Source organism: Ranitomeya variabilis, chromosome 2, assembly GCF_051348905.1.
Source record: "Ranitomeya variabilis isolate aRanVar5 chromosome 2, aRanVar5.hap1, whole genome shotgun sequence".
NCBI classification, from domain to species: domain Eukaryota; kingdom Metazoa; phylum Chordata; class Amphibia; order Anura; family Dendrobatidae; genus Ranitomeya; species Ranitomeya variabilis.
Genome location: NC_135233.1, coordinates 971,095,971 through 971,120,105, shown reverse-complemented (window position 1 = coordinate 971,120,105; position 24,135 = coordinate 971,095,971). Strand labels below are relative to the sequence as shown.

At 41.3% G+C, this 24,135-nt stretch overlaps 1 protein-coding gene across 1 annotated transcript in view; it reads left to right on the top strand.

Annotated features, from left to right (window-relative positions):
• The window catches only part of LOC143808311 (ceruloplasmin-like), a 168,944-nt gene that overhangs the window by 109,208 nt on the left and 35,601 nt on the right, over positions 1–24,135 (top strand). The window contains exons 13-15 of the mRNA XM_077290829.1: positions 5,913–6,052; positions 7,280–7,408; positions 21,977–22,083. Of these exons, the coding sequence (XP_077146944.1) occupies positions 5,913–6,052; positions 7,280–7,408; positions 21,977–22,083 (376 nt within the window). The remainder of the gene's footprint in view (positions 1–5,912; positions 6,053–7,279; positions 7,409–21,976; positions 22,084–24,135) is intronic.

Sequence of the window (24,135 nt, the reverse complement as noted above, 5' to 3'; positions counted from 1 at the left end):
AGATGGTGGTCCCAGGAGAAGAGGAGGATGCGGAAGCTGCGCTTGCCATCCACTCGATTCTGGGCCTCATCAACAAGGCGTACCGCTTTGCATCTTCCAAAGAAAGGTAGTGGAATAGCCCGTCCAGTAACAAAAGTATAAGATATTAAATGCTGCAAAAAATTTGAAAGTGAGATGTCCCCTACTGAATGACGTTAGTAACAGAAGAATTTTTTGATGGCCTCTGGATCAGGCCTCTATAACACACTAGATGCTACAAACAGTTTGAAAGTCAGATGTCCCCTACTGTATGACGTTAGTAACAGAAGAATTTTTGGGGGGCCTCTGGGACAAGCCGCTATAACACACAAGATGCTACAAACAATTTGGAAGTCAGATTTCCCCTACTTTATGACGTTAGCAGCATAAGAATTTTTCTGTGGCCACTGGATCAGGTCTTTTAACACACTAGATGCTACAAACAATTTGAAAGTCAGATGTTCCCTACTGTATGATTTTAGTAACAGGAATTGTTTGGTGGCCTCTGGATCAGGCCTCTTTAACACACTAGATGCTACAAACAATTTGAAAATCAGATGTTTCATACTGTACGATGTTTAACAGAAGAATTTTTTGGGGGGGCTCTGGAACAGGCCTCTATAACACTCTAGATGCTACAATCAATTGTTTAGCAACAGAAAATATTTGCTGGTTATGTGCGTGACAACTGCAGACAGCTTAATTTCAACCCAACAAAATGACAAAGTGGGATACGGTGGGCTGTATAACGTTTTGCAACAGAAAAATTATATACAGGTCCTTCTCAAAAAATTAGCATATAGCGTTAAATTTCATTATTTACCATAATGTAATGATTACAATTAAACTTTCATATATTATAGATTCATTATCCACCAACTGAAATTTGTCAGGTCTTTTATTGTTTTAATACTGATGATTTTGGCCTACAACTCCTGATAACCCAAAAAACCTGTCTCAATAAATTAGCATATTTCAACCGTCCAATCAAATAAAAGTGTTTTTTAATAACAAACAAAAAAACTATCAAATAATAATGTTCAGTTATGCACTCAATACTTGGTCGGGAATCCTTTGGCAGAAATGACTGCTTCAATGCGGCGTGGCATGGAGGCAATCAGCCTGTGACACTGCTGAGATGTTATGGAGGCCCAGGATGCTTCAATAGCGGCCTTAAACTCATCCAGAGTGTTGGGTCTTGCGTCTCTCAACTGTCTCTTCACAATATCCCACAGATTCTCTATGGGGTTCAGGTCAGGAGAGTTGGCAGGCCAATTGAGCACAGTAATACCATGGTCAGTAAACCATTTACCAGTGGTTTTGGCACTGTGAGCAGGTGCCAGGAAGCATGAAGTGCTCCAAAATCTCCTGATAGCTAGCTGCATTGACCCTGCCCTTGATGAAACACAGTGGACCAACACCAGCAGCTGACATGGCACCCCACACCATCACTGACTGGGTACTTGACACTGGACTTCAGGCATTTTGGCATTTCCTTCTCCCCAGTCTTCCTCCAGACTCTGGCACCTTGATTTCCGAATGACATGCAAAATTTGCTTTCATCAGAAAAAAGTACTTGGGACCACTTAGCAACAGTCCAGTGCTGCTTCTCTGTAGCCCAGGTCAGGCGCTTCTGCCGCTGTTTATGGTTCAAAAGTGGCTTTACCTGGGGAATGCGGCACCTGTAGCCCATTTCCTGCACACGCCTGTGCACGGTGGCTCTGGATGTTTCCACACCAGACTCAGTCCACTGCTTCCTCAGGTTCCCCAAGGTCTGGAATCGGTCCTTCTCCACAATCTTCCTCAGGGTCCGGTCACCTCTTCTCGTTGTACAGCGTTTTCTGCCACATTGTTTCCTTCCAACAGACTTACCATTGAAGTGCCTTGATACAGCACTCTGGGAACAGCCTATTTGTTGAGAAATTTCTTTCTGGGTCTTACCCTCTTGCTTGAGGGTGTCAATGATGGCCTTCTTGACATCTGTCAGGTCGCTAGTCTTACCCATGATGGGGGTTTTGAGTAATGAACCAGGCAGGGAGTTTTTAAAAGCCTCAGGTATCTTTTGCATGTGTTTAGAGTTAATTAGTTGATTCAGAAGATTAGGGTAATAGGTCGTTTAGAGAACCTTTTCTTGATATGCTAATTTATTGAGACAGGTTTTTTGGGTTATCAGGAGTTGTAGGCCAAAATCATCAGTATTAAAACAATAAAAGACCTGACAAATTTCAGTTGGTGGATAATGAATCTATAATATATGAAAGTTTAATTGTAATCATTACATTATGGTAAATAATGAAATTTAACACTATATGCTAATTTTTTGAGAAGGACCTGTATATATTTTTTAATGTGCGTTAGTTCTGCAGTCAGTTTGATATCACCACAGCACTAACTGTTAAGGTGGGATACAGCAGGCTGTTTCACATTTAGCTAGGGAAAAAAAAAGATTTACGGCATTATACTCACGCATGGAGCAGGATAAAAGCAATGCACTTGTAGGACATGAGCCCTGCTGGCTTTGTCTGTGGACCTCAGTAATGGCAAAAAAAAAATGCTGGAAGGTAAATTTAACAGCCACACTGGACACTAGCTAGCTACACTGATATACAACCGCCTAGCTAACTAGCTAAAATCTTACTGCTAACAGTGTCAGCGTCAGGAGCAGCCTCTTTCCGCTGTTACAGTGTCAAAATGGCGCTAAAACATGATGTCCGCTTTTTATATGGAGAGGGACATGTGATTTCAGCAGTCAATGACACAAGCCGTTATGTCAGGACATTTTGGATGTTTCCCGCACCCTCATTGGCTAACCGCAATCTGCACACAAAGTTGCTAAAGTGCTGAAAATACTTTTGCGGCAACACAAATATTTTCCCGCGCATTTTACTGACTTATTTACCGATTTATTTTTTCCGATTTTATAAAACTTTGCTATTTTTTCAATCACGAATCCGAATGTGCCATATTCGCCGAATTTATGTTTGGCGATCAATCTCCGAACAAATCTGCTCATCACTACTCTCAACCCCTCTTCTCTGCTAACTGTATCATCCAGAGATGCCTGTAACATCTAATTAGGAGACTGCTACAACCATCACTCATGAGTAGAGGGGAGAGTTTGGGAAAGTTAATTATAACTTTGATTCCTCTGTCACGCAGTCTATAGGACCATGCACATAGGTATGTTTCAACCAAAGACACAAACCGAAATCATGAGGCCCCATAGCAAAAGTCCAAATAGGGCCCTCCTTTCCCCAGAGAAAAAAGTGTTCCCTGGAGTCATGGTGAATAGGTGTGGTCACAAAAAGGCAGAACTTCCAACTCTGTGACAATTGCAAACTATTTTTGATTCCATTGAAGTCCCATAGTGATCCAATACACTATGATGCCCCTTTAATGACACCAATTATGTATGATACCTACAAAAATGCCCCCAAACACAGCATGATAGTAAATTCCTCCACATTACCTTCCACGTGCACAGTAAGATAATCACACTGTACCCTCCATAAAGTATGATGACCCCGCAATATATCCATATGCTCAGAATATAACCATTCACAGTATGTCCCCATGCAAGAAGTCACTGGTGTGAAACAAAAAAAAGGAAAACTACTTACCTCTCCTCTGCCGTTTCAGTGTCTGAATCATGTGGTCTGAAGCTTCTCACAGTGGATGCGATGTAGTGACGTCAGTTTCTCAGACACACAACGAGAATGATGGGACACAGAGCTGAAGGCTCCTTGATCCATCATTGCTTTCAACACTATATGCATCCGTAATTCATCTATATTTCTAGAAAAAAAATTAGTTTATGAAAAAAAAAAAGTTAAACATTTGACTGTGAGCTGAGTAACACCCAAAGCCATGGTATTCTTGAAAGGGTACTACTTTAACATTAACCCCTTTACTCACAGGCAATTTTTCATTTTTTGCAATTTTGTTTTTTTTTTCCATTTCTTCCAAGAGCTATAATTGTTTTTACTTTTCTATCGATGTATTGATATAGCCATATGATGGCTTGTTTTTTATGGCACAAGATGTAATTTTGAATGACACAAGGCACTTTAGCATGTAAAGTGCAGAAAAATGGGAAAATAATTCCAAGTTGGATGCAATGGCAAAAAAAATGCAATTCTACTATTGTTTTTTAGACATTCATCGTATGGTAAAAATGACCTGGCAATAAGATTATTCACATTAGTATGAATACCATGGTACCCAACTTTAGAAGTTTTCTTTTAATTATTTTAGTGGTTAAATAAAAAATTCTAAACTTTATAAAAATAGTAACTTTTCTATATATCTTCCAAAGAGCTGTATGATTGCTTAACTTTTGCGTGGTAAGCTGCCTTTTTTATCTATATATACAATTTTGGGTACATTCAAATGTTTTGTTCACTTTTTTAACAATTTTTTAGTGACTTATAGCATGTATATAGCTAAACAGCAATGATCGGAGCTAGCTCAGCTCACTGCTGTTAGACAGATGATGCCAGCTATGTAACACACGCCAGTATCTGCCGCATGAGGAGTGCGTTCAGCTCTTGAGTCCACACCACAACTATAGACCCAGCACTGATGTACAGTTACGTCAAGGGGTTAAAAAGACCCTCACAGTTCTAATGTCAGTGTTAGTTAATGCTAGTATTGCCCATCAACTAACAATTCTGGATCATCTTTTCTCAGAAACTCTACATTGTGTCCTCTATTATATAAATGTTAATAAATAAATAGACAACTGGGTGTTACCAGTCTCCTAGACAAAGGGGTGTGTCACTACATAATCTGACATTGTCATCACTCATTGATTGGACAAGGTCAGACTGTGTAGGGACACACCCTCAAATGGTTAAATCTAGTTATCAATGTATTCCTAATATATTTTCTGTATCTCTTCCTTATGGCTGTCCGTACCTCTGCTTGTTGCCATTTCCATGTAAGCTGTACTGCTCATTACAATATCAGCACAGTCATCAAAACCGTAGCCATATATCTGTGTAATCATCACATCATCGGGATAAATGCTTGTCCCGAACAGTCCACAATCAAGTCCCATAGTGACTGCAAGCAGAAATCTTGAACATTTAGAGTGATTTCAAGCAAAAATTGAAAATTGCTGAAAATGTTTCTAGAAAATATAAAACAAAAATTGAATAGCTTACGATATGTAACATTTATTTCTTACAGCAGTAGTAGCTTAGTATAAATATAATGGGTCACATTTACTAAACCTGTGTAATGTACAGACATCATAAACCTGTGACAGATTTATCATAGTAGCTCATGCCAGGTGATAAACTTGGCAAGTTTTTCATGTCTAACTTTACACCATCTATTGGTTGGCCTAGTTTAAGGCAATATTGTTGAATTTTAGTCACTGCCCTCTTCCTGCACTCTGTCTAAGTGCTCCTTCAGACGTTCATGATCAGTGGTCAGATTTCGGACCGCAATGCATGAACTGGCCGTGTGTCTCCCGACCTTGAGCGTGATAGCTTCATATATTTCTATGAGGCTGTCACGCTCATAGATGGGAGACACGAGACTAGTCTCTGCATTGTGGTCCAAGATCAGACTGAATATCGCGTATGTCTGAAGGAGCCCTAAAACCCATAATAGAGGTGGTGTAAGCTTGTACACAAAATGAGGCCAAATGGCACAAATTAGGCTGATACTCTGGAGCTTTTAGTTATGCAAATCTTACGGTGTTTCAACATGTGTGAGAAATTAAAGGTTTGGGTGGCTCATATCTCGTAATAAATGATGAATAATGACTATGGGATCATTGTTGGTGTCCCTTCACTTTCTCGGCTACATTTCACTTTGATTTGTTGGGTGTTTTTGCCAATCCTAATGACCAGTATGTATCACCTAATCTCTTGGTTTCCCTAAAGCCCAGGGGATGTATTTTTAAATAAATCCAGAACTTCGATTGGTTCCAAGTACAAAAAAGCTGTATACCGGGAATACACGGACAATACCTTTACGGTACAAAAGGAAAGAACTGGAGATCAAGAGCATTTTGCTATCCTAGGTAAGTAATATGTGTTTGGCTTTAAAGTACTGTAGGTCTTTTTTGCCTCATTATTAGAGTGAGAATCGCTACACGTTATACTGTAATAAAGTATAGCTGAAATATGGCGACAATATGATCCAGCAAACCAATACTGGTAATAATAAACCCTGGTGAACAACAGAAACACACCTGATTATATGGCGTAGCACGTTCTTCAAGCTACTTTTGTCCAATAATAAATCAATACAAATTAATCAATTGCCACAGATTGGTGGTACTGTATCTATAGGACAGGAACAATCTGTGAGTCCCTATGATATCAAGTCAAATATTAAGTAATTCTGAGTTAGGAGACAAGGAGCAGGACCCTCATCTAGCAGCTGCAAAGCAGAGCCCTGGAGGACCTAATATGTCTTTGTGTTGGACAATCTGACCCTTGATTTCAATGGAATCTGTGTAACACTTGTTTTTCCTTATGGTGGTCTTGCAAGAAAACTGGACACTTTTTCCATGTTCTCCCACAGATTACAACTCATTGCTGAAGGTCTCAGCAGCAGAACACTCTATGATCATCTTATAGTAGGACAATTCCAGATAAAGAAGTGATAGGAGTATAAAGAAGTGTGGAAGACACTGGAAAGATCTGGGAATCATATGTTTAATATATAGATGTGGTCATCACAATGTTTTTTTTTAAGTGTAAGGCTTCATTCACACATCCATGTGTCACGGTCTGTGATGCATTGATCAGATGTGGTTCTCCTGACCTGAACTCAAAAAGCTAAGACCACAACACACATAGTTGTGTGAATCTGGCCTAAAATGAAGGCAACAAATAACCACTATTCTATAGTTTATTATTAGTGATGAGCGAATATACTCGGTACTCGAGATTTCCCAAGCATGTTCGGGTGTCCTCCGAGTATTTGTAGATACTCAGAGATTTAGTTTTCAGCGCTGCAGCTGAATGATTTACAGCTGTTAGACAGCTTGATTACATGTGGGGATTCCCTAGCAACCAGGCAACCCCCACATCTACTTATGCTGGCAAACAGATGTAAATCATTCAGCTGCAGCGCTGAAAACTAAATCTCCGAGTACCTACAAATACTTGGAGGACACCCGAACATGCTTGGGAAATCTCGAGTACCGAGTATATTCGCTCATCACTATTTATTCTACCATACTAATAAAACTTGTAGTCAAATACCAACAAAATCTACATATCAATCTTTTATTTAACAGGTCCATTAATAGAAGCATATATTGGTGATAGCATTAAAATTATATTCAAAAACAAGGCAAGTAGACCATATTCAATATATGCACATGGTGTAAAGCTGGAAAACAATGAAGTAAATGCGACAGAACCTGGTAAGATTACTTGTCACAATGTGGATGTGTAATATATATGTAAATTTTCCATGTGTGCAAAAAAGCAACGTTTCGGCTCCAAAGAGACTTTGTCAAGCCGAACCGTTGCTTTTTGCACATATGGTAAACTAAAAGTTTGTTCACATTTTTGATATTCCTACAGTGTGCGTTCTGCTTTTTTTCCTTCATATTATTAGGATATTGAGCTATAACTGGCAGGCTGGCACCTACCAACTACATTTTGTCTTTGCTTATGCTGCCTCATGTTCTGTTTTATATATTAGATTTATATGTATATACACAGGAAGGTCCAGATGTGTTTGGACAGTCACACAAGATTTGGCATTTTAGCTGTTTACCAAAACATACTCAAGATATGGTTATATAATCAACCCCTTAGTGACCAAGTCAATTTTGACCTCAATGACCAAGGCAAATTTTACATTTCTGACCACTCTCAATTTATGTGGTAATAACTCAAACGTTTCAACGGATCCCACTGATTCTGAAATTTTTTTTTGTGCCATACTGTACTTCATCTTAGTGGTAAAATTTATTTGATATGACTTGTGTTTATTTGTGAAAAAATGGAAATTTGGCAAAAATGTTGACAATTTTGCAATTTTCAAACTTTGAATTCTTATGTCCTTAAATCAGATTTGTGTCATACAAAGTAGTTAATAAATAACATTTCCCACATGTCTACTTTACATCAGCACAATTTTTTAAACAACATTTTTTTTTTGTTAGGAAGTGATAAGAGTTAAAAGTAGACCACTGATTTCTCATTTTTACTACAATATTTACAAAACCATTCTTTTTAGGGACCACATCACATTTGAGTCACTTTGAGGGGTCTAAATGACAGAAAATACCCAAAAGTGACACCATTTTAAAAATCTGAAACTCTCAAGGTGCTCAAAACCACATTCAGGAAGTTAATTAACCCTTCACGTGATTCACAGGAAGAAAAGCAATGTTGATGGAAAAAATTGACATTTAACTTTTTTTCACAAAAATGTTACTTTGGTCCCCAATTTTTTAATTTTCACAAGGGTAAAAAAAGAATTGGACCCAAAAATGTGTTGTGCAATTTCCCCTGAGCATGCTGATATTCCATATGTGGGAGAAAACCATTGTTTGGGTGCACAGCAGGACACAGAAGGGAAGGAGCATCGTTTGACTTTTTGAACTCAACATTGCCTGGAATCGAGAGCATTCTAGAACCCCTTATGTGTCTCAGCAGTGGAAACTCACCACAAGTGACCCCATTTTTTAAACTACACCCCTCAAGGATTTTATCCAGGAGTATAATGAGCACTTTGAACCCGCAGGTATGACACAGAAATTTATATCATTAGGTCATCATGTTAAAAAAGTTCATTTATTTCACAAAAATCTAGCCCTAAGTTTATCACTTTTTCCAGAGATAACACCAAAAAGTGGACCATAAAATGGCTTACCCACTGTCTTACTAGTGCAGCAATACCCCACATGTAGTGAAAAAGTTCTGTTTGGACAAACAGCAGAGCTCTGAGCAGAAAGAGAAATATTTGAATTTGTGAACACAAATTTGGCTTAAAGAGACGATGGGCACCATGTCGTATTTGCAGAAACCCCCTATAACTGACCCCATTTTGGAAACTACATCCCCCAAGGATTTTATCCAGGGGTCTATTTAGCATTTTGAGCCCAGTGGGACTACAAAGAATTTGATAACATTATATTGTAATATTGAAAAAAATCATTATTTTCACAAAAATCTTGCTTTGGCCCCAAATTTCTCACTTTTGCCAGAGATAACACAAAAAAGTGGACCCCACAATTTGTTACCCACTTTCTTACGAGTGCAGTGATGCCCCACATGTAGTCAAAAAGTTTTGTTTGGACAAACGGCAGAGCTCGGAATGGAAGGAGTACAATGTGAATTTTGGAACACAAATTTGGCTGTAATTGGAATAGATTGTCATATTTGTCGAGCCTGTGTGGTTCAAGAGCAACATAAATCCCCCATAAATGTCTTTTTTGTAAATTATACCCTGTAATGTATTTATCTAGGGAGGTACTGAGCATTTTTTCCACTGTCTCTTTTATGATTCTTTTTTGTACATTCTGAGGAAGACACTTCAAATTTGATTGCGCTAGTTTTTCAGTTTTCAAAAATGCATCCAATATGGCACCAATGTGAGCACTGGACACACGGCTGTGCCTATAATAATAAATGGCACACCATTTTGTCTTTAGGGTAAAATTGAAGGAATTCTAGGACCCTTTCAAAGTTTACAGAGACATTGAGGTACCAAACAAGAAAATCCAACCAAGAATTATTACTCAAAGGCATATCCCTAAAAACACATTTGCGGATTATAAAACTTGGTCTTTCCAACTAAACAGATGTTTTGCAATTGCGTATATTGTAGCAGGAAGAATAAACTGTACTGTAATGAAGGGCAAAATGTGCAGGAAAATGCAGCCAACTATGTGGTAAACCAGAGTTTGTTCCAAAGATGAAAGAACACCAGCAGGGCTAGAATGACGTAGACTTTCAGAGACTGGTCATACAATGTCCATTTAGCTCCATCAATCCCTATATGAGAGATGAATGTGCCAATAGACGTTGTACACTATAGCAGGCTCCCGCCCATTAAGGTAGGAACAGCTATATCCACAAAACCCCTACAGAATCCGTAAAGTATTGTCTGGTACACGAGGTTCGGCAAGAACCATGCAGTAAAGCCCATAGTGTATAAGTACGAAACAGCCTCATTATTAGAGATCCTCCAATAAAATTATCATGCCTATATCACCAATATAAATAATATATGAGTAATATAAGTGAAACTAAAATTTTGTGTAGCAAAGCATAGTCGCAAAAACAGTCAAACTAAGATGAATGGTCAAAAATGTTTATGTGAGTTATCAAGTCCTGGAATTGTCACATGACCTGAATTTTTTCAAGAACATTTCTTGTGTCCACACTCTAGACTCTAGAGTATACAGACGTGGGCATGTGGATGAGAATTTGTCTGAATAATAAATTAGTATGTGATTGATCAAGCCCTGGAATTGTAAGATGACCTGACTTTTTTCAAGAACATTTGTGGGGTCCACATTCTGGAGTGTACAGACGTGGGCATGTGGATGAGAATTTGTCTGAATAGTAGCTTGGTATGTGATTGATCAAGTGGAATTTATTGTGAAATGGGGTAAAATGTGATTTACTGATGTAAATATTCTCTTTATTACTTATTCCAGAAAAATTACTCAACTGGTGCCCACTAAGCAGAAAATATAAATTATTTGAAGAAAAAAAAACCTAACAATTCTAAGGTGTGTGGTGGGTCTCAAAACAGTGGGAGATACAAAGGCCTGCTGCCATGCTTCCTACAAACCTGGCATCTTTTTGAGGGATACGTTTGGGTGGGAGCCGCAGGGACAGGGCAAAGAAAATAGCTCTCTGCAAATCTCCAGACATCCTTGGACATGAAGGCTTCCTCCTTTGCTATGGAGTCAAATATGAGACACTCAACAATTTTCTCCTGGAACTAGAGGAAAGTGAGTGCTTCTTGGGATTTTTTTGTACAGGACAAAACTGTTGTAGGTAGCAATCTGGATGAGGTAGATTGCTATCTTTTTATACCAGGCCCTTGTCTTCCACTTCATCAGGTATGGCTGAAGCACTTGGTCTAACAAGTGAATGCCACCCATGATTTTATTATAATCTGTGACGCAAATTGGTTTCTATTTGTCCCTGGTGGTGCACCTGTCTCTGACCATCACAGTGGTGTCCGCATGCAGTGTGGTCATGTAGACGTCCTTCCTGACATTCCACTTCATTGGAAGAATTTGTTCGCTTGCAAGTGAGAATGACGCCCCTTCTCCAAACGTCTGGACACCAACTGTGACGGAAACCCCAAGTGGTTTTTCCTGACTGTTCCACAGGCCCCTGTATTTGCAGCGTGGAAGGATTTGTACAGTGGGTGCTCAAGTAATAATTGTCTATATATCTATGATACACTTGATTGAGAAGGGGTGTCATTAGCTCCCAGACAATTTTACCTAGGATGCCAATTGTCTGAAGACAGTTTGGGGGGCTAATTTGGCAATCCCTACCTTCAAATATTAGGAAAGTAGATGTGTAGCATGATGTGCTCTTACATATTTTGTAGAGCTTGACACCGTATTTGGCTTGCTTGGAGGGGATGAATTAGCAGTATGACAGATGGCCCTTGCAACTCATCAAGGACTCATCACATTTTGCTCTAGAGTATATGAATTTAGAAATGAATCTTGTAGGAGGGAAATTAGGGGTCTCAATTTGTTTAGCCGATCATAGTTGAGGTCAGTTCTTGGGAGGGCTGGGAATTATCACTAAAATGGAAAAAAAATATTTAGAATTGAGAGTCCTCAGTGGTTGATACCTTTTAATGGCTAACTGAAAAGATGGTAACAAATTGCAAGCTATAGAGACTACTCAGGCCTCTTCATCAGGCAAAGACTAAAATAAATTCTGAAGAATCACATATTTATACACAACACAGCACAGACCTGTCATTGTGGGAGAATGATAAACAGTTGTGTCCATAAATATTGGAAAGTTCCTAGATAGAGGACAACAAAACATTCACTCCTTTGATTGGGGCCTGGTACTGTTATGACGCCCCATAAGGTCTGAGTGCAAATTCCTTAATTGATGTAAAAATACATAAATCCATGTGAAACTTTAATTTCTGCACTAAGTGTGTCAAAGGTTGTCATAAATTTATACTCCGAGATTCTCCTGTCTCTCTGAGATTTGAAGTTACAGTACCTTTCAATACAAGTAATTTCAGGTCCATGGTGCAATGATCAGACATACAGAAAAGTTTGGCCACAGGTAGATCCATTCTTTTTTCTTTTATTGTGTGGCGGTGAGAATTTATCCTTGTTCTCAGTTTCTGCCCTGTCTTCCCAACAATAAGAAATATATAGTACACTGCACACTCTAAATGTATATGATGCAAAAGTGACAATTTATTTAAATATCATGAACAACTATGAGTTTTGAAAGCGACCAGAGGCAATTATTGACATTTCGGCTCTACCAGAGCCTTAAAAATACAATCGCTTTATAATGCAAAAGAAATTGAGGATAGAGACACACCAGCAGCAGGGCGCAGGAGCGCCGCTTACAGACCAGCAAGTACAGACCCCAGGTCAGGGCATTCCACTACAGCTAGTATATACCCACAGCAGAGAAACGCTTAAGAGTATATTTGAAGCTCAAAGGATCTCTATCCTCAATTTGTTTTGCATTATAAAGCGATTGTATGATTAAGGCTCTGGTAGAGCCGAAACGTCAATAATTGCCTCTGGTCGCTTTCAAAACTCATAGTTGTTCATGATATTTAAATAAATTGTCACTTTTGCATCATATACATTTAGAGTGTGCGGTGTACTATATATTTCTTATTGTATTAGGGGCTTCCACAGCCCATTACACCGGCACCTCGCTCCCCCATTATCCTGAGTGCGCGCCAATTTTCTTTACATACCTGTCTTCCCAACATACAGACCCCCAGTTGGACATTTAGTATATATAATTAGGTACACCACATTAGAAGGGACACAGCTGAATGTACCTGGTATCTTGTAGTCCTGATGTGAATTGGGGATCTTTATCTTGTCTGTGGTCATTATAAATGGACAAGAGAAGGAGGGAGGCTGAGTTATCATGGACTTGAGGGACCCTATCTCTCTCTTCTCTGATATGTTAGATCATATCAGGGGAGAAAGAAATAGATTTTAAATCAGACATTTTTTTATGTGATCGCCGTTATTATTATTATTATTTGGTGAATAACGGTCATCACACGAAAGGGGACTGTAAAAACTAGCCCTGATCATGTTCTACTGGGTCTCAGCTACCCCTGGTAGCTACAGACCCCAGAGATTTTCCGATGCTGGGGGTGCCATACTCTTATTTCTCAGCATCGTTAAAAAGCGGCGCTGAGGAATAAGTACTTTAAATGTTAAAATGTCGTCATTAAGGGGTTAAAGTGCAGACTGTCATCTTTAATTTGAGGGTATTTACATCTTAATTGGAGTAAAGGCTTAGGAATTACAGGTCTTTAATATGTATCTGCTTCTTTTTAAAGGGACCAAAAGTAATTGGACAATTATTATAGAAGCTCTTTAATGAGCTTCATGGGCTATTCACTAATGAATCCATCAATTAAGCAGGTAAAAGGTCTAGAGCTGTGGCATGTGCATATGGAGGCTGTGACTGTTAACCCTGTTAAGGAGCTCTTAATAGAAAAGAAACAGACCATCATTAGTCTTAAAAAAAGAAGAAATCCATCAGATATATAGCAGAAATGTTAGGGATGGCCAAATCAACATTCTGCATAAGGTCTCTTTCACACGTCCGTTTTTTTCCGGGAACAACCGGTACCGGAGATATCCGTGTGTATACTCAGTGTGTCATCCGTGCGTCTGTTTGTCACATCTGTCATCCGTGTGATTACGTACCGTAGACAATTTTTTTAGGCTGGAATTAAAGGGTTTGTAATTAATGGGCTAAGTGTTGAAAAGGTGTACTAATTTATTAATTAGCATGTAAAATCATGATAAATACACTGACCTTGGCAATTTTGGCTTTGGCTTTCTGTGTTGTTTTTTTTTGCTAAATATGTCTATTTCCATTTTATATTTAAAAAAATTATAATGACTTTTGCTCTGTGATTTTGTTTTTCAAAAAACAAACACAAACATAATACCAATGTGTTCAACCCATAACGTAATTTTAGGGAGTTAATAAAGTCTGGTTTCTCCTTCAAATTTACATTTATGTAACATATTTTTCACCTTTTTTTATTGGGTTGTAGAGCTATTTTTTTTACTATATTTTCGGCAAACTTGTGTGTTCCTTATTTTGCACATTATTTTTTAATGTGCATTTTATATTGTACATTTCAACACATGATGCAAGGTAGCCTTAAAATATTTTGTAATGGTGTTCAAACTAACACACCATGGACAACATTTTTTGTGCTGAAGTCATTTGTAAATAAAGGGCAAAAAACAATTTAACAGAATAGTTTTATTGTTGACACAACATATGAGGATGATTTTGTCTTCATGACATTGGTACTTGCAAAACATTTTCAAACAGATGTTGAAATAATTATTTTTTATTACAAACTTAGAAAATCATCCTGACCAGACGATTCTTGTGTGGTGTTTTCTGTGGCTGCATCTTCAGGGATGGCGGACTGTGGGGGGATTTGAGAGTGTGGGATTTGTTGCTGGAGTTGTTGATTTTTGACGGATGCTTCCACCTACATTTGGCGGAATCCAGAGGTAGCTGAGTGATAAGTTTGTGTTTCCAAAGAGGGACCATAAAAGGATTGGTGGTGTTGTGGTTTTTGTTGGTACTTAGAGCTGACAGAGTATTGTACAACCTGCCCAACAGGTTGCATTTGCCTTTGTGGCCGTGATATCTCACCGAGATATGTTTGGCTAGTTATGTGTTGTGTTGGTGGTATAGGGGTCAGTTGAACATATCTATTTAGACCAGGTGTCTCTTGTCTTGCTGGCAGAGTGTGCTGCTGTTGCTGTTGCAATGTACAAGCTGAATCACCCCCAGACAAGAGTGGCCTATGATGGAACTGTTGGCTGGATGCATGGGGCGGTTCCTGGACATATGAGGGTGCTGCCATTTGTGTATATTGTTTGCTGGTTGTTGCTTGTTCCGGCCCATAAGAGGGTGCATGCACCTGTTGCTCCTGGTGTGTTGACACTATACTTGACAGCTAGGTCTGATGTTGGCCACTTCGCCACTATTCTATGGGTGCAAACACCTGGTTTGGCTCATGCTCTCCCTGGCTGGCATTAATGAAGGTCAAAACAGCTGCCCGGACACGTTCTTGATGTTGTGTTGGTACTTTAGCAAGACAAGGAGACAGTGAGCAGCAAAAGCGCTCAACATCTGATTCTGGCATCAATGTATTCATTATATGCATTATATGCAGGACTCTAGCATCAATTACCTCAGCCAACATCTTGATGTCATCATGTCGCCTGGTCCGTCTTCCTTTCCAACTAGGTGCTATGTGCCGCGGTTGAATAGGTGGTGATGATTGTGATGGCTGGGGTGTGGGGGCGTTTGCTGCCTGTGATGGTGGTTGTGTTGTTGTTTGGCTGCTTACATTTCCACCCTCAGTGGATGCTTCGCCAGTGTCAGATGGCTGTTGTGGTTGTGTTGTTGGAGTGGGCTCAGCTGTGTGATCTGTCTCCGATCCTGAAGTACAAGGTGCAGAGGCTGCCGCTGTTGGTGATTCATCTGAATCTTCCAAGTTGTCCTCAGCCCTAGGATGAAAGAAATTGTCATTGTTACAAAAGGTGGCACATAAACATGTTTTGATGTTTTGAAGATTATCTGAAAAAAAAAATTGTTGTGGGAGTGCCAACAATGAAAAATGTTAAGGATCAAGCATCGAACTTGGGCATCCACTATTTTCTGTGTTTAAATACAAAAAACACAAACATAGTCACTTACTGGTTGAGTTCCATGATTGGGCGCAGAAATTCTAAATTCCGAAAATACACATTTTAGCGCTTTCTAGTCACCCCAGATGTCGAGGGAAGGGGATTAAATTCCCAGCGCTACTAGTCCCTTGCTGAATGCCAGCGTCGTTTCAACAAAGTCACTGTTGACACAGTCAAATCAGTCATATTATGAAAAATGAAGCCTATGTAACACAAGTAACCAGCATGTATGGCATAACTATACATATGTAACGGCTGCGACCGCAAACACGGCCCAGCCAACGGCTCCATGTCGCCAGACCTCAATGACATGGGGCGAGCGACACAGGTGGGAACGGAATGTGGACCCACTAGACCACAGTAGGGAACCTGAACCTACCCAGACTAGGGAAGGGCAGCGAGCAGGGTCTGTGGCAGCTGAGCTTGTGTATAAGATGATGACTTGCAGAACTAGATAACACTGCACAACTTCAGGTATGAAGAAAAATAAAGTTTACTCAAACGAAATCACAGTTCATAAACATAACATAACTATGCCAGGATCCCGATTCCGCACATCAAGAGAAGTTACTCGTCTCAGGGAAACAGATGAAGGCAGGGGTCATCACGGGTTGATGCATTCCAGGGTCATCTGACACGGGCTTCCTAGGACGGCCTCTCTCTCAGGCCGCAGGCGTAGCACAGGCTCAGCGGGAGAACATCAGACACTGACCCAGGATAGACATCATCACAGGGTGGACCCCAAAGAACCGGTGGAACATCGGGTCACAGGCAGAACAACAGGACACAGGCTGGCCATCAGGCCATCGGACACAGGCTGGCCACATCGGGACATCGGACACAGGCTGGCCATCAGGCCATTGGACACAGGCTGGCCATTGGGCCATGGGACACAGGCGGGCCATCGGACACAGGCTGGCCATCGGGCCATCAGACACAGGCTGGCCATCGGACACAGGCTGGCCATCGGGACATAGGACACAGGCTGGCCATCGGGACATAGGACACAGGCTGGATATCGGATCACAGGCATGACATCGGGATGCCGGCATGGCGGATTAGGTCATCGGCTGGGAGACAGATGGCACAGAACTGGGCAGTGGTGGTCGGGCTCCGGGAACCAGACAGCGATGTCCAAACTCCGGACATCGGACACCATCTAGAGGCACCTGGCAGCGGTCATCAGGTCCCTAGCTACAGCCGACAGGCTCCGGGCTTCGGACCTAGGAAGGATCTCAAGTGGGATGGTGCAAGCACTGCCGGGTTGGACAGGGGCCGATGGAGTTTGCACCGCATAGCAAGCTGAGCACAGCATAGTAAACGCTCAGCAAAAACACCGAACTCCATCTTTAAAAGATACACCCAGGTAGTTCACAGTCACTGGGTACAGGGTTCCAGACACAGAAGGACTTCAGGAACATAACACAGAGGACACAGTTCAGACAGGGTCAGGTACTGGAACGGAAACAGGATCAAGAGTTCAGACCTGAGAATGCAGCCCTCAGGGAGGCGGGAAAAACAAAACACAACAGAGACGGATCTGGGTACTCAGCCCCCAGAGCAGGCGGAAGAACAGGTATCGGCTTTCCCTGAAGTGAATGTAGGCAGAACACGAGCAGAACACCTCACACACAAGACAAGACCCAGAAACATAAATACGATGCTCTGGCAATGCCCAACAGGAAAGAGGCAGTTTATATAGGAGCTGCACCTCAGCAATAGGCTGGGAAAAGCAACTCGGGTGCACACACTAACCCTAATAAAAGCAGGGAAGGTGTGGCCGCACGCACCCTAAGCACAAACAGAAACCATTACAGCACAGTCAGCACAGGAACTGAGGCTTAGGGCACCTGGCAGCTGCTGCAAGCCTGAACACATGTAGACAGTCATGCACCAGCTGCAGAGGACCTTGCAACCCGCGGATAGCTTTCACAGCGGCAGCCAGGGACCGCACATGCGGATGGTCATGCAGCAAAGACATCACAACACATGTACAGCTACACAGCGGAGCAGGGAAGTTAGCAGTATCTATACAGGTAACAGACAACAGTATCCCTGCTAGTTAGGGGAGAGGGGCAAGGGGTTAAAGCAGAAACATGCAGAGTAACGCCGGAGGGACAAGGTACAAACCCACAGGCATTACAACATATAAGTGGTGTGTTTACTACTGATTGTCTTGGCACTTAGATACCTCCTGCCATGCATCAAGTTTATAACTGTACCCAGCACCATAATGTACACAGTGATAGGGTTTGTAGCAGAAACCTTTCTGTTACATATTTGTGTGTGTAGAGCAAAGTAAGTATGCACATCCTTGACAATGACTGCCAGACACCTGTAAGGGCAGTGTCAGGGGAAGATATTTGCTCGGGGTTTTCTAATTAAGCACCTACTGCTGAAATAAACAAGTGAAGAGGGAAAAAGTGCCGGCTCCACTACAACTTGTGTATGGCCAACACTGAACGGGGGGACTATACTTTGGTGGCTTGCAGCAGCATGGTTGTCCAGGCCAGGACCAACATGCTGAACTAATGTGTAAAAACATTGTGAATCTACAATTTTAACAAGATTATTGTCGTAATTTTTAAACACAATTCCACTTTACATCCTGAAGGTTATGTTTGGCATTCAACAAGCACTTTCAGAAGTTTAGAGACAAAGTTACTTAAGGGATTAAAAATGACATGCAAATTTGCAGTACTACTTACACAATCAGGAACACATCAGTCACCCACTATTAGCACTCTTTTAAATATGAATTAGGTAAGTACAGTTTGTTATGCCAAAGGAACATCCATGGGTGCACTCACCATACTTCCTTTGCTTGGATGGGGAATATGTAGACCAACCACTTCGTTGATACAATGCTTCTGCTACTGCAAGGCATCCACGCTCTGTAATCAGGTGGTCGTGGTATCCCTCCACACGAGTGTCCCAAAGTCCTGGGTGTTGTTCCACAATAGATATTAGGCGCTCAGTATCAACACGAGGTGCCATGATATAATGCAAAAAAAAGGAGAATACCTACACACGTGCCTCCACAAACAACTACTTCACCTCACCAAAGAATAGGCCAAACATTGTTTATATAGTATTTACATCTCAAATTCAGGACACCTGCCTATAATAAAGAAACAATGCTTGTAAAAATGCACACGGACAACACACGGATGACACAAATAAAGTCATCCATGTGCACGTGTGCCGTCCGTATTGCGGTCCGTGCTGCTGGTAAAAAACGGACATGTCTACGTGTTTGGCACACGGAGACACGGTCTGGGTGAACACACGCACCTGTGCACAGACACATAGATTATAATAGGTCTACGTGTGTACGTGTCTCCGATACACGTGAAAACTGTCACCACACGTACCGGAGACACGGACGCGTGAAAGAGGCCTAAAACAGAGAGCACTGGTGATCTTTGGAACCCAAAAAAACATGGATATCCACAACAGACAACAGTGGTGGATGATGGCAGAATCTTTTACATAGTGAAGAAAAACCCCATTCACAATATACACTCAAGAGAAGAACAGTCTCCAGGAAGTAGGTGTTTTAGTGTCTAAGGGTACCGTCACACATTGAAATTTTCATCGCTGCGACGGCACGATTCGTGACGTCTCAGCGTCGTATAATCATCGCTCCAGCGTCGTAGACTGCGGTCACACGTTGCAATCACGGCGCTGGAGCGATGCCGAAGTCCCCGGGTAACCAGGGTAAACATCGGGTAACTAAGCGCAGGGCCGCGCTTAGTAACCCGATGTTTACCCTGGTTACCAGCGTAAACGTAAAAAAACAAACAGTACATACTCACCCGTCGGTGTCCTTCAGGTCCCTTGCCGTCTGCTTCCTGCTCTGAGTGCAGCCGTACAGTGAGAGCAGATCGCAGCACCGCTGCGCTCTGCTGTCACTTTCCGGCCGGCACTCAGAGCAGGAAGCAGACGGCAAGGGACCTGAAGGACACCGACGGGTGAGTATGTACGGTTTGTTTTTTTACGTTTACGCTTGTAAACAGGGTAAACATCGGGTTACTAAGCGCGGCCCTGCGCTTAGTTACCCGATGTTTACCCTGGTTACAAGCGAAGACATCGCTGGATCGCTGTCACACACAACGATCCAGCGATGTCAGCGGGTGATCAAGCGACGAAAGAAAGTTCCAAACGATCTGCTACGACGTACGATTCTCAGCAGGGTGTCTGATCGCAGTAGCGTGTGAGACAGAGCGATATCGTAACGATATCGCTAGAACGTCACGAATCGTAACGTCGTAGCGATGGAAATTTCAATGTGTGACGGTACCCTAAGTCAACCATAAAGAGAAGTCTTCATGAAAGCAAATACAGAGGGATCACCACAATGTGCAAACAATTAATCAGCCTTAAAGGGAACTTGTCAGCAGGATTGTGCACAGTAACCTACACACGGTGTCAGGTCGACGCCATTATACTGATTAAAATAATACCTGGCGTGATGAAATTCGACTTGTGGTTGTTGTTTAAATAATCTTAATTTCCAGATTTGAGTTAATGATATGCTCGTGCCCCGAGCAGACTGCTGACAGGTCACTGATCCCTCACTGACCTGCCCCCTAGTTTGCATAATGAACATCTGTACATACTGAAGAAAAAAAACAAAAATGCTTGTGCCGGCAGGTGCCAGCCATGTCACCTGTGTTGCAGAATAATTGCATGTTTAGTGTCCAGGTAATAAATATTCATGATGTTATTGAGCAAGTGTAAAACAAAACAAAAATAAATTTGAAATAAATTTGAAAATGGCGCCTGCCACGCCTGCGCAGTAGCAGCTATCGGTGTGTTTAGAGATCTGATAGCTACTATTGTGCAGGCGCCGGTGGAGTAGAAAAAAAAAATCCTCCTCCAAGATGGCGCCACCCGTGCCTGTGCAGTAGCAGCTCTGGGAGATCATAATTTATGCCATAAATTGCAATTTTTTTCATGGCAGAAAGTGTTGTAAATATGATAAGTATTATTATTATTATTATAAAAAAAAAATAAGTAGAAAATAGAAATAAATGTCCCCTTTTGTCTCTAAAGAGATAACACCTAAAGGGTTATCCAGGACTCTTAATTTTTTTTTACTATGGGTAGTTGCTAACTATCTGTCTGTTCGACCCGCCAACAATGTCTCCATCTCCAGCTCAGAGTAGTCACAGACCGCTCTTGCCAGCGATTCTGCGGCTTCCGATGATATCACTTGTACAGTGCAGGTGCTTCTCTTCCACTCTGTTCTGTTAATGGGCTGTAAATGCCAATATCATACTGATTGACAGCCAAGTCCCTAATGCTTATGAAGCTGGTTGTCAATCAGCATGACATCTGCAGTCACCTGCCCCATCAACAGAGCAGCCCAGAAGAGTAAGAGCTGCTCTGTTGACATCAAGCAGCAGAATCGCTGGCAGGAGCGGTCTGTCATTATTCTGTGTCGGCACTGGGTAGAGCTGGCAGGTAGTTAACAACTATCTGCTGTTAGTTCTTAAGCCCATAGTAAAAAATAAACTAGTCCCGGACAAACTCTTTCCTTAGGCTACTTTCACACTAGCGTCGGGCTCGGCCCGTCGCGGTGCGTCGGGCCGAGGTCCCCGACGCTAGCGCTGTCTCCGCCGCACAACAGGGGCAGCGGATGCATTTTTCCAGCGCATCCGCTGCCCCATTGTGAGGTGCGGGGAAGTGGGGGCGGAGTTCCGGCCGCGCATGCGCGGTCGGAAAAAGCGGACCGTCGGGAGCAAAAAATGTTACATGTAACGTTTTTTGGTCCCGACGGTCCGCCACTGCACGACGCACCCGTCGCACGACGGGTGCGATGTGTGTAAATCCATCACAATGCGTCGTCTAATATTAGGCTATGGGGAAAAAACGCATCCTGCAAACACTTTTGCAGGATGCGTTTTTTCGGCAAAACGACGCATTGCGACGGATTTCAAAAAACGCTAGTGTGAAAGTACCCTTAGTGCACATATACTGTAGTTACTGTTTGTAACTATTATAGTGCATAATCTGTCTGAAATTTTCCAACAGGAAACATAGAAACGTACGTATGGAAAGTTCCTAGAAGATCTGGCCCTATATCACAGGAAACCAATTGCTTGACCTGGGCTTATTACTCAGTGGTTGACCAAATCAAGGTAATATGTTTTGCCATTATTTTACTATATTTAACCCTTTAACGACGGAGGTAGTTTTGTTTTTGCTTTTTCGTTTTTTGCTCCCCTTCTTCACAGAGCCATAACTTTTTTATATTTCAGTCAAAATGGCCATGTGAGGGCTTGATTTTTGTGGGAAAAGTTGTACATTTGAAAGACACCATTGGTTTAAATATATCATGTTCCAAAAATAACCAAGAAGCCAAAAGACAGAAAATTGGCACCGCTGAGATGCACTTACCCCTCGTGCGTGGAATAGTTCCAAGTAGCGGAGACCCTGTTGTCCCAAAAACAGTCGGCACTAGTGAGGGTGCTGCTTCCAAGAAATTCACATATGATGATAATAGCAAAGAAGAAAATAGCGCACTCCTCAGTCCAGACGAAAAAACTTTTTCTTTATTGAACCATGTTCACAGGAACAAACGGGCGGGTGTGAGCGTGGTGGGTAGGAAGGACTACAGCTGTTTCGCGCAAAATGCGCTTCTACAGGTCCCGATAGAGCTTTCTATCGGGACCTGTAGAAGCGCATTTTGCGCGAAACAGCTGTAGTCCTTCCTACCCACCACGCTCACACCCGCCCGTTTGTTCCTGTGAACATGGTTCAATAAAGAAAAAGTTTTTTCGTCTGGACTGAGGAGTGCGCTATTTTCTTCTTTGCTATTATCATTAAATATATCATGTACTGGAAAACGGGAAAAAAATTCCAAGTGCGGTGAAATTGCAAAAAAAAGTGCAATTCCACAGTTGTTTTATTTTTTTTTACCATGCTCATTAAATGCCAAAACTTACCTGCTATTATGATTATCCAGGTCAGTATGAGTTCATAGACACCATACATGTCTAGTCTAGTTTTTTTTTTTTATTTAAGTGGTAAAAAAAAAAAAAAAACTTTGGCAAAAAAAAAAAGGCCTATTTTATGAGACCATTTTCTGTGATTTGGGGATGGGTGAGGGCTTATTTTTTGCATGCCGAGCATTTGTATTGATACTGTTTTTGTGTAGATACGATCTTTGGATCGCCCGTTATTGCATCTTTTTTTATATTGATAGATCAGGGAATTCTGAACGTGGAGATACCAAATATGTGTATGTTTGATTTTCTTTTTTTTTATTTTGAACGTTTCTATTTTTTTAATTAACCCCTTCATGACCTTGGGATTTTCCGTTTTTCCGTGTTCGTTTTTCGCTCCCCTCCTTCCCAGAGCCATAACTTTTTTATTTCTCTGTCCATATGGCCATGTGAGGGCTTATTTTTTGTGGGACGAGTTGTACTTTTGAACGACATCATTGGTTTTAGCATGTCGTGTACTAGAAAACGGGAAAAAAATTCCAAGTGCGGTGAAATTGCAAAAAAAGTGCAATCCCACACTTGTTTTTTGTTTGGCTTTTTTGCTAGGTTCACTAAATGCTAAAACTGACCTGCCATTATGATTCTCCAGGTCATTACGAGTTCATAGACACCTAACATGACTAGGTTATTTTTATCTAAGTGGTGAAAAAGAATTCCAAACTTTGCTAAAAAAAAAAAAAAATTGCGCCATTTTCAGATACCCGTAGCGTTTGCATTTTTCATGATCTGGGGTCGGTTGAGAGCTTATTTTTTGCATGCCGAGCTGGCGTTATTAATGATACCATTTTGGTGCAGATACGTTCTTTTGATCGCCCGTTATTGCATTTTAATGCAATGTCGCGGCGACCAAAAAAACGTAATTCTGGCACTTCAAATTTTTTTTCTTGCTACGCCGTTTAGCGATCAGGTTAATGGGTTTTTTTTTATTGATCGATCGGGCGATTCTGAACGCGGCGATACCAAATATGTGTAGGTTTGATTTTTCTTTTTATTGATTTATTTTGAATGGGGCGAAAGGGGGTGATTTAAACTTTTATATTTTTTTTATTTTTTTCACATTTTTTTTACTTTTGCCATGCTTCAATAGCCTCCATGGGTGGCTAGAAGCTGGCACAACACGATCGGCTCTGCTACATAGCAGCGATCTGATGTTCGCTGCTATGTAGCAGAAATGCAGGTGTGCTG